The sequence below is a fragment of the Xenopus laevis genome, chromosome 5L, assembly GCF_017654675.1.
Source record: "Xenopus laevis strain J_2021 chromosome 5L, Xenopus_laevis_v10.1, whole genome shotgun sequence".
NCBI classification, from domain to species: domain Eukaryota; kingdom Metazoa; phylum Chordata; class Amphibia; order Anura; family Pipidae; genus Xenopus; species Xenopus laevis.
The window spans coordinates 17,749,795-17,761,541 of NC_054379.1; the positions used below are offsets into that span (position 1 = coordinate 17,749,795).

Sequence of the window (11,747 nt, forward strand, 5' to 3'; positions counted from 1 at the left end):
GTCGTCATGATGACTAGTAATTTTAAATCAGCGGCACACAATTTTATATTTTTTAATACAATTCACACATTTTGGTGAGTTTGGTAGTGCAGTATATAGGGAAGGTGGGAGTTGGACTCGAGGACAGATTAAGGGGCTCATAAGTCTGTGGCTAAAACTGATAACGGTCTGTAAAAGCAACACAAAAACAATACATTATAGACAGAACCTTTACACTGCACTGCAGGGAAATATTTATGCAGAAGGAATCAGCAGGGAAGCACAATGGCTCTACATTTACACCATGCAACAGAGGCATCCCTCCCATAAACACAGAACAATTTTGAATTAATTAGCAGAAAAGTAAATAATGAATTCTGTTCCAGTCCTTTGTTGCTTGTGCCTGGGACATGCACCCCATTGTTGCTGCTATTTCCTTACATTTACCATGTGATTTGGAGAAGGAAAAAAAACATTACCCATGAGATTTAGGCCAGAATTCTATGCAGTCTTCAACAAAATAAATGAAAAGCCGTAAATAATTTATAAGACATCTGAATATTTTATAAGCACCATAATTTAATTACATATCTAGACTGTTAACCCCTCTCCTGCCAGGAATGGAGCAACCAAGACAGGGAATAGATGTCACGGGACACGCTCTAACCGCAGAGAAGGGTCCTACGGATTCTGGGCTTCCAAATTTGGCCGCTTTCCCAGAATTTCTACTCTCCGGCATGACGTGAGCCGGGAATGTTCAGTTTGCAGAAAGTAATCAGGAACAAGAGCTCCCTTTGTGAGTCAGCGTCGGGGCTCCTTTAAGAGCCTTCCCTTAGGTAGCTATTTTCAAACCGCTGTTTATTCACTCTTTGTTCGCATGCAATCCCCTAACAAAGGCGCAGTGGCTGAGCCCCAGGAAAGTGGCATTTGGCATCTCAGTGACGCGGGCATGGAAGCTTTTGTGATGAAAAGAGTGTGGAGAGGGATGGAACTGCTTGTTTTGCAAAAAGGGACAAACTTAAGTGAAAAAAAGCAACAAAAAAGTTATTTAGGATGAACGGAATGAATGAAAAAATTACATTTTCTTTCATTATTTTGGGGTTTACGTCCCCCTTTAAAACAAAGCAGGGACAATGTATTAGTTACACCAAAAGTACCATTAATCATCATGAAATTATCATTATAATTCGATTTTTTTTATGCAGATTTTTAATAAATAAAGAGAGTTAACTGACTACACATGATATACATAAACTTTTGGGGTTGCTGACACTCTGACCTTCACTATGAGCTGCTGGAAGAAACGCCTGGTATAAGCAGTCGAAAATGGTCTATAACTAATATCTCAGAAACAACTACAAATAGAAAATAAATGTGAATTGCAAAAGTGCTGACTACTCAGTAGGCTTACATCAATACATTTGTTGGGTTTAGATCCCAGATTCATTCAGATTATTGTTACATGGCAGCATGAAAATTGATTAATAATCAGCCCTGTAGCATCAACCTAACCCCTAGCTTCTCCCCAGCAGCCCAGAGCTCACTGAGCATGTGCAGTGCCACTAACACACAAAAGATGCTCAGTGCACATGCTCAGTGTGGCCTGGGCTGCTTAGGGATCGTCATAAATTATCAAAACAGCACAAGTCAAATAATATCTGCCAGAAGCCGATACAGTATGACTGATTATTAATCAGAATATACAGACTGCACTGGGTCCTGTGTTATCATGTAATCTAATGTGGATTTTATAGTTTTCGTATTGTTTAATACAAACTTTCTCCAACTCTGCAGAACCAGTGGCTGCAGCAAAATAATCCTCCAATTAGAATCCCAGTTTATCTGTTTAAATCTGGCTCCATGATCTTTGTCCCTGCAGCTGGAGTTGGAAACAGTAAAGGGGATGTAAAGGCAAAAATAAAATCCAATACAAATCTCTACACAGTCGCCGACTGCTCTACAGGGAAACAAACAAAGCTGCTTGTGTTCTACATGGCTTGGACATAAGGCGGGGGCTCCCCCTGCTGTTCATAAGTATGATTGTTTCCCTGCAGAGCAGTTAGGGACCGTCTAACAATTCCTATCCACAGCAGTAAATGAAGGGAGAATTTTACTGCATGCAGTCAGGTTTCTTATAAAAACGGTACACATTTTTTTTTTATCAAAGTATATTGGAAATAGGTTTCTTTTTCATTAAAGAAAGTAAAAATGGGATTTTAATGTTTTGCCTTTACATGCCCTTTAACTGCAGAAACATATTTGGATGACTGAAGTTGATGTTACATGATACACAGGAAACAAGTGTAAAACATATCACGCAGAAGCAGTAGCAAATAGGCAGGTTGCAGACTTTCCCATTCTGGGCAGAAGGTGTCCCCCCCAAGCCATCCAATCCCCAACTGTGAAGCAGATGTCAGCTTAACCCTTGGGTCAGCAACAAAGTGCTAATTTTGCTTTTCGGCAGCATTATGGCATAGATGGAAGCAATCCTAGGGCATAGGGTGGGATGCCTCCCCATTGAAGGTCTCAGATTGGAAATGTCTGGGAAGTCTCTGCATATGAGTTCTGCCAGTCTGTATATTTCTCCTGATTGTGCAGAGCAGGGTTTGAAACCCGAACAATGAGAGCCAATTCCGTGTATAATAACCCAGAGCACACTGCATGATAAATACAGTGGCACTTCCATGTATAATATCCCAGAACACACAGCAGGATAACATACCTCCCAACATTTTGGAAGTAAAAAGAGGGACAAAATTTTTTTTCGCACGTAGCGCAACAATTTTTTGACCGTGCCCCTTTTCTGTGGCCACACCCCCTAATTACCATGTTCATTTTACAAAATTTGGCAGGTTATGAAAGTTTGAAAATATTTCTCCTTATTTAAACTGTTTTTTTGTGTCTCAAAATTGTTACAAAATATCTTATTTGCACCTGTTAGATGTTCTGGGCTCTCTGCTAAAAGCCAATTAAGTTAGAAACTTTGTTTCTTTTTCTGGCTGTTCAGTGCAGAGAAAATAGGGACTTTCCAGTACAAATGAGGTACTGCGGGTTGAGCTGTCAAAAGAGGGACTGTCCCTCCAAAAAAGGGACAGTTGGGAGGTATGATGGCAATTCCATGTATAATAACCCAGAACACACGGCAGGATAAATACAATAATGATATTCAATAAAATGTTGGGGTTTCATGTACATTTACCAATTTCTGAAACCGCTCAAATTACATTGAGAATGGAATATTTAGTTGTTATTGGGCTCTGTAATTACCTGCTGTTTGTTCCAATACAGGTGCTTGCAACCTCCAGGCACTAGAGGGCGCTAATCTCACCAGTATACGTCTACCGCTTAGAGATCACGTCGGATATTGAAGCCTTGGAAGTTGAACCATAGACTCCGGAAGTGTTTCTGACGCCACGCAGAACGCCTGCCGCTGATTGGTCACGGGTCACTGAGCTGACCAATGAAAGCGCGATTAGGTGCAGAATCTGAACGCTGATGTGTGATCCCGGTGTCTCGCCTTCCACTCATTCCTAGATCGCTGCCTCCCGCCATGCCGTACTACCGCACCTGGGAGGAGTTCACCCGAGCGGCCGAGAAGCTTTACCAGGCCGATCCCATGAAGGTAGGAACGGGAATATGTCGCCACAGTTCTTTGTGATTACACCGGGGCAGCCATTGATAGTGTTATGTGCTTCAGTCTCCGCTGTACTCGCTCTCTGCAAAGTAATATGTTGGTGAGTAAACTCTCAGGGCCCCGGGATGTGTGTGACCCCCCCCCCCGGCTGTAGAGTTTCAGTTCCTCCATAGAGACTCCTGGGAGCTGTATTAGTGGAACAGATGGAGGGATTATGTCAGGCTTTGAGGGTGGACTTTTCCCTCACAGACTGAATGTGTCCTACCAGAGTCCATTAAAGCCAGCAACAAGTAATTTCAACTATATTAGTTCTATTGTGGCCTAGGCCTGCTGTCTAACTTCCACCAATCAGCTGCTGTGTAATTGCCCCCACCAATCAGCTGCTGTGTAATTGCCCCCACCAATCGGCTGCTGTGTAACTGCCCCCACCAATCGGCTGCTGTGTAACTGCCCCCACCAATCGGCTGCTGTGTAACTGCCCCCACCAATCGGCTGCTGTGTAACTGCCCCCACCAATCGGCTGCTGTGTAACTGCCCCCACCAATCGGCTGCCGTATAACTGCCCCCCCCCAATCAGCAGCTGTCAGTGAAAATTCGAAAATGGACGCTGGCATTTTTGCAGGCGAATGAGCGCAGGCGTCCAAAATGATTCACCAGCAGCATTTTGTGAATTTTCGCTGTTTCGCAAATTTCTTGAGAAATTAACAAATTCGCCCATCACTAGTCCCCCCAATCGGCAGCTGTGTAGTTGCCCCCCACCCAATCAGCAGCTGTCATTCCCCCCCCCCCCCGGGTTACTTTTCAAAGACTATCAAAGAACTAGCCAAATAGTAACCCAATTTGTACACTAAAAAGCCTTTAAAAAAAAAAAAAAAAATCTCTGTACCCCCAGTCTGTTATAATGGAGCAGATACTGTAACTCCCTCAACATCCCCCTCTCCCCCAGATCTCCCAGGGGCCCTGCAGCCCCCTCTTTGCCTCATAGATTGGGCCTCTGTGTACCTGAAATGCCAGGGCCTATTTTAATTCTCAGTCCGGACCTGATCCCTAGTAGTGTATCCAGAACAATACAACTTCATCCGTCCATATGTGCGCACACCAGAGGGGGGTAAATTTGGGGGTAAATTATGGTTTTGTGAACCTCTGATTTAAATACATGGCATTACCTGCTGGGGTAAGTGGTACAGCGACTGTTGTAAAACATGAATTTAGGCCACGTTTATCCTTGGCTTTATTTGTCCTTATCAGCCGTGTGACAGGTTCCCACAGAGTAATTGTCAGGAGAGCAAAAGTCTCAAACCTCAAAAGAAAAATGGCTTTTATTTCATCCGGCGGCTGAAGTACAACATGGAGGCAGTTTTTCTTTCAGAACAAAAAAAAGCTCTGAGCAATCCGGAATCGCGTAGCAGTTACTGTATATTTGGGCACACTAGTGAAATGATCTGCCACTTGATCTATACTGCTGCCTGTGTGCTGAAGTGTTAGTAATAGACACGTACTGGCATGAAGTGACGCGCCGATCTCTCTAACTTTTTTAGGGCTGAAGGTGCAATAGACGTAGTGACGTGCCAGTACAGTGAAGTAAAGAAGTATGTGAGAGCGGCGCATCACTATGTGTCTATTACTAACACTTCAGCACACAGGCAGCAGTATAGACCAAGTGGCAGATCATTTCACTGATCATGTGCCCAAATATTACTGCTATGGCTACGTGATTTCTTGTTTAAATGAGGCTGGGAATGATGCGTCTCCTGCCGTTTCCCACAATCCTCTGCCAGTTGGAGGCTGCATAGAGATGTGGGAGTGCATTGCAGGTTGGATATTTATTTAGTTCCCTATATTGCCCGGGTTTGGGTTTTCACAATTACTCTGTAAATTAATGTACTTCTTGATCTCCAATCAACTGTGCTCCTTTCCCCAACAGCCTGTGCAACGAGGGTATGTCTGAAAACCCTGTAGGACAAGGACTATGTTGGCACACTGATGCCCTACTCTCCTGACAGGTCGTCTTAGTCTGCGGCTCAATCCAATCCTTTGGGGCCCCTGGGCCACCGCATAGTGTATTTCCCTTGTTTTACATTTTCCTGGATTTTACAGCGTTTTTTGCTTGTCATCTGGGAACATAAAATGGGGGTTCTACTGTAATACAAGTTATGAAAAGTTATCACTTTATTATATGTATAGGATGCACCGAATCCAGGATTCTGCCTTTTTCAGCAGGATTTGATTTCGGCCGAATCCTTCTGCCCAGCTGAACCAACCCCTAATTTGCATATGCAAATTAGGGGCAGGGAGGGAAATCGCGTGACTTTTGTCACAAAACAAGGAAGTAAAAAATGTTTTCCCATTCCCACCCCTAATTAGTATATGCAAATTAGGGGTAGAATTCGGTTTCGGTATTCGGCTGAATCTTTTGCGAAAGGATTCTAGTGTTCGGCTGAATCCAAAATAGTAGATTCGGTGCATCCCTAATATGTATGGCTTTATGTATAAGCAGAGGGCAAGGCTGTTAAGTCCAGAGGAGCTGAGGGTAGATGGGGTGGCTAAATTAATATAGATGTTAAAATTAAATCCACCCAGTTACACATAGCAACCAATCAGATCTTTTTTGTAACGTGTAGTAGCAGCCTTGTCAGAGCACAGACACTACAAAAACTCTTTATATAAAATACAGACCCACAAAACCGATCTGTGGCTCTGGTTACCACAAATATATTGTATAACTGTCTTTCTGTGAAATACCGGGCTGAACATATTGACCCAGAAGAGAAACACAAATATTCCATGGTCGGTCCTGTTACTCATTGCTGGGATGCAAACCTTTAAAGGGGTTGTTCACCTTTGCTTTAACTTTTAGTATGATGTAGAGCGTGATATTCCGAGACCGTTGCAATTGGTTTTCATTATTTGTGTTTCTTTTTAGTTAATTAGCTTTTTATTCAGCAACTCTCCAGTTTGCAGTTTCAGCAATTTGGCTGCTAGGGTCCAATTTACCCTAGCAACCATGCTTTGATTTGAATAGCAGACAGGAATATGAATAGGAGAAGCCTGAATAGAAAGGAAAGTTGCTTAGAATTAGCCATTCTAGAACATACTAAAAGTTAATTTAAAGACTCTTAAAAAAAAAAAAAAACAAAAAAAAAAAAAAAAACTGAATTGCCTCCTATTTGTACCATGTGCTGGTCCATTATTAGTCACCCGTGGGACCCTGATGTAGTGACTTTTAACACTTTGGTCTATTTTGTGCCCTTTGCTAAATAATTAGCCTGATGACGTTGTGATTAAATCGATCCAATAAAGGGCAGAGAAATTAAGTCTAAATTCCCGGTGCTGTAAAAGTGTCCGCTCCTGCTGAGCAGTAATGCCGTTTAGTAGGCCAGTCTGGAGCAGGCAGCAAAACACAGGGCTAATCTGAATGTACATTTATTTTTAGACTGATTAAAATTCTCCTGTTGCCATGGAGATGACATGTCTGCATGTGAAATGTGCGGATTTTTGGATTGCTAGTCGAATGAAGGCTGCCAGTAACCAGCATGCTTTGGCTGTTTCTATTTTAGTGCCCAACCTGCGTGTTCATTAACATATCCTGGGTTATTTTAGTGTCTTTCTCAGCAGAGCTAATACCCCCCCCCCCCCATGTGGCCCAGTTGGGGTTTCCCTATATAAATCCAATAGATATGCAGCATTGCCCTTTGAAAAGAACATTCTCACCTCATTTAGGTGCTCTGAGTTTACTTCTTTATCTAAAGGGAATCTTACCGCCGTTGTGTTGTTTCACTACAGATCCCAGCACTTTAACATATTATCGTGGGTTAAAACATGCTGTGAGCTGTAGTACAGGTATGGGACCTATTATACAGAATGCTCGGGACCTGGGGTTTTCCAGTTAACGTATCTTTCTGTTATTTGGATCTTCATGCCATAAGTCTACTTGAAGATCATGTAAACACAAAATAAATCCTTTAACTTTCTGTCTATCGACAATTTGCAAATAAAACCATTTTCTTGCAGGCGGGGGGTAGTGAGCTTGCAAAGAGGGCAGCCTGAAACAATCCGCATTCTCCTGCCCTAGTATGATGTTGTAGAGAGTGATATTCAGAGACAATTTGCAATTTGTTTTTATTATTGAAGGTTTTTGAGTTATTTAGCTTTTTATCCAGCCGCTCTCCATTTTGCAACTTCAGCAATGTGGTTGCTACGGTTTAAATTACCATAGCAACCATGCATTGATTTGAATAAGAGACTGGAATAGGAGAGGCCTGAATAGAAAGATGAGTAATAAAAAGTAACAATATATTTGTAGTGTTAGAGCAGTGATCCTCAACCAGTAGCTCGTGAGCAACATGTTGCTCTCCAACACCTTGGATGTTGCTCTCAGGTTCCTCAAAGCAGGTGCTTGTTTTTAAAATCCAAGCTTCAAAGCAAGTTTTAATTGCATAAAACTTAGTATAGTCAGTGCCTAAGTACAGCCTCTTTGTAGGCTGCCAGTCCACATAGGGGCTACCAAATAGCCAATCATAGCCCTTATTTGGCATCCCAAGGGCCTTTTTTATGCTTATGTTGCTCCAACTCTTTTCACATTTGAATGTGGGTCACGGGTTAAAAAGGTTGGGGAGCCCTGTGTTAGAGTGTCTTTTTTTTTTTTTTTTTTTTTTTTTTTTTTTTTTTTTTTTAAGAAGGGAGTCATTGACGCCCATTTGAAAGCTGCAAAGAGTCAGAAGAAAAAGGCAAATAACTATAAAACTATAAAAAGTAAATAATGAAAACCAATTCAAAAGTTGCTTAGAATTTGCCGTTCTAGAACATAATAAAAGTTACCACCCCTTTAAGTAATGTCAGCTGAGACGTGCTGTGTCTGAAATCCAGAGTCAAACGGTTATCACATGGAAGGAGAAAGCAGAATGTCGGATGAGGAATAATTGGCTACTTCCTATTGGCCAGTGTTAATCACTAATCCAGGAGATCTGAGCCTTTTCTTTTCCTTCCATGACCCCCATTATTTCTACACTGTAACTGTACTTTGCTATACAGAGGCCACATCTGGATAGGAATTATGTTGACCCTGATACTAGATTTGTTGGTGTTATGAGGTTAGGGCAACACTATACAACAACATCAAGGAAATAAAGTCAGCTAGTCCTTCATTTCCTCTTGCCGAGCTTCCACAGTCTCCCAGTTGTACACAAAATGTCACAAAAATCAAAACCGGATCGGTTGCTTGTGGCAGTAGAGAAACCAAAAACAGAATACAGTGAAGTAGGTTCCAGGTTTTTTTTTTTTTTTCTCCAAGTAACACCCTGTGTTCAACGAACACTTTACTGTGTGTGTTTCCTCAAGGAAACCTTCATTTCCCCCCTGGACGGTACATCAATATTTATTCTGAGAACCTTCACCGATTTGACCAAAGTGCCTACTTACAAGACCATAACTAGAAATATTGCATTTAGTATTTACAGGTGGGTCTCTCCTCTTTAGACTAATTTCACCACTTTGCTCTCCAGTGGATTCTTCATGCTTACAAAAGTCCCATAGAATAATACGATATATATCTATATCTCTCTATCCATCCACACATCAAACGGTGTGTATGAGTCGCACAACCTGAATATATTCAAGATCTGTGTGCTCATGCATAAGAAGTACATACAAAGTGATGGCACTCACAGGATTTTAAGCAAAAGGCAGACAAAAGGTGTCAAAAAAAAAAAAAACAGGTTTATATCCATATATATCTAAAATCCAAGGAGGGACATTAGCCTGTGTTTTTCTTTCTCCTCGTTCTACCCGCAGCATATCTTATATACCCGCATATTTTTTTCTCTGAGCCTATCAACCTCATAAAACCAAATGTGAGTGCAAAGGTTTACATTTTTATTAATAAATAGTGTTGCGCTATGGAATTTTTTTGTATTCTTCTCTTATACACATGAAGGATCCACTAGAGAGCAAAGTAGTTAAATTAGTTTTTTTTTGTTTATTTACAATTAATAGCACAGTTGCACCAGAGAATGGTAATGGTAGTACTTTCATGCTTGGGCACGTTGACCAATCATTTTCTTTCTCTCTGTAGGTTCGTGTTGTGCTGAAATACAGACATTGTGAGGGGAACCTCTGCATTAAAGTAACAGATGATGTAGTGGTAAGTAAAACCCCGTTGCCTTATGTTCTGAGTTCACTCATGCGGTGCTGATGGGCTGCAGGACTGAGCTGTATTGTTGGCCATACACCTTGAGATGTGCTCCGTATAGTGAGGTTGGATATAATACTTGGGCCCACATATATCTAGTGGTTGAGGTTTGTATTACAGTGCTGATGGGTCCTTGCCCAATCGGATTTTCAAACGTGCTCAATAGATATCTGGAAGGTTTTTGGGCGGGCTCCATTGGAAATAACTGAAATCGCCTGCATTAAAACCAGCACATCGCTTCATTCTTCCGGGGTTGCCTTTGGGGAAACTTCTGGTGACTTGTTGGTTTTACCGCCAGTGATTTCGGTTCTTTCCAACGCAGACTCATTTTTGGGGATATATGTTGCGCACAAATAATCGTTTATGTTGACACAAGTACTATTGTCGTTAAAATGTTGTGTGAAAGACAATATTAATACGGTCTGTTCGAAAGACAAATTCACAAAAGTGGAGATAGAGGTTTGTGAATTTGGTGGGAAAGCTGACATTTTTATCCCCACTTTTATTTTGTCTCTGTATCACCACTTTTTTGTGAATTTCCCCCCTAAGAGGCCTCTAACATTATGTTGGTGTCGGTTTGTCTGTCACCTCTTTGGCAATGTTCCCATCCTCTGTAAGGCTGAAAGATCAGACCGTCTAAACTCAGTGTCCCCCCCCCCCTTCTATTTCCAGTGCTTACTGTATAGGACGGACCAGGCTCAGGACGTCAAGAAGATTGAGAAATTCCACAGTCAGCTGATGCGGCTCATGGTTGCCAGGGAATCCCGCAGCGCTGCCATGGAAACGGACTAAATGTCTGAAACTGAAGAGAGAAGGGACTGTGGCGGTCACATTACACCGGGGCCGAGGGAGGGGGGATAAAGACTGAAAATAAAGGGACAGTGAGAGATTTGGAGTAACGGAGCTGACACAGACGCAGGGAGTTGCTAATTCAGACAGAGGCAAAAGAGTGCTGTGCTTTCAGTGGAAAGCTTCTATTTATTTTGTTTGGGATTTATATTAAGGAAAACGTATAATTCTTCCAAAACTACAAATGTATTCGGCGTTTCACAGACCGACTTTTTTTTTTTTTTTTAATTGGTAAATGATATAAAATGAAATCAATAGAATAAATTCCCTTAGTCGTCACTGATAACTGCTTAATTGCTTGTGTTTATAGCAGGGACGTCCCTTCTGCTGTTGAATGACATCTCCCGTCGTTCCCTATTTGGGGAGTTGTAGTTGCAAACTGCAGGAGGGATGCCTGACTAATCGACCTTGCTGAGGAGAGGGAATAGGAAAGTCTAAATGTACCCAATGGTTTCTCTGAAAAGAGGCTTGAACATTAATAAACTTATTTTTAATTAACACCTCTTTCAAAAGTGCTTTCATTTAACTTCTCCCAGGAATCCTGGAATGTTCGCTGTGCGTTGTGCCATTAGGACTGTAATGTTCAAATAGGCTGCGTTATTCCATATCAGGTCTGTGTCCCCCCCCCCCACTTCTATCCTTTGCCTCCTGGTTTACTTTATCCTTTATAATTTACGTTATGCCTTTATTTATTAATATGGTGAAAAAAAAATGTTGGGATAATACATCACCAGCTTTTTTTTTTTTCTTTTCTCTTCCGCTGAGTAAAGTAATGGGCAAATCTGGGCAGAAAATAACACTTTCATGAATTCGCCATTTATTTTACACTACTTTATTTTTTTTCTTCAATTTCATTTTACACAACATAATAAATATGCCCCATAATGTAGGTACAGCATTTGATACATACATTTGATACCGCAATGATTGTTGAATTAAAGTACATTAAATAAGCTTCTTTAAACAGTTGGGTCTTTAAGGAGTGCTTGAAAGTTTGGAAAGAAGGAGAAAGTCTTAACAGCTCGGGGCAGAGAGTTCCAGAGAAAAGCAGAAGCCCGAGAGAAGTCTTGTAGACGAGAATCGGAGAAGTGAGGCGAA

General features: G+C 41.6%; 1 protein-coding gene and 1 long non-coding RNA gene across 3 annotated transcripts; one reads left to right on the top strand and one right to left on the bottom strand.

Moving 5' to 3' along the window:
* Nucleotides 1-538: 538 nt before the first annotated feature.
* Nucleotides 539-3,366, bottom strand: LOC121393606. The gene is made up of 2 exons (XR_005961184.1): nt 3,247-3,366; nt 539-996 (listed from the first exon to the last, which is right to left on the bottom strand). It is a non-coding gene; the product is annotated as an uncharacterized LOC121393606 (long non-coding RNA).
* A 143-nt stretch (nt 3,367-3,509) lies between these two features.
* On the top strand, nt 3,510-11,147 carry srp9.L (signal recognition particle 9kDa L homeolog). 2 transcript variants are annotated; one of them, NM_001093291.1, is given in 3 exon segments: nt 3,510-3,601; nt 9,684-9,752; nt 10,473-11,147. In NM_001093291.1, coding segments are annotated over 3 exon segments (261 nt in total). In that variant the 5' UTR covers nt 3,510-3,529; the 3' UTR covers nt 10,593-11,147.
* Nucleotides 11,148-11,747: the final 600 nt, after the last annotated feature.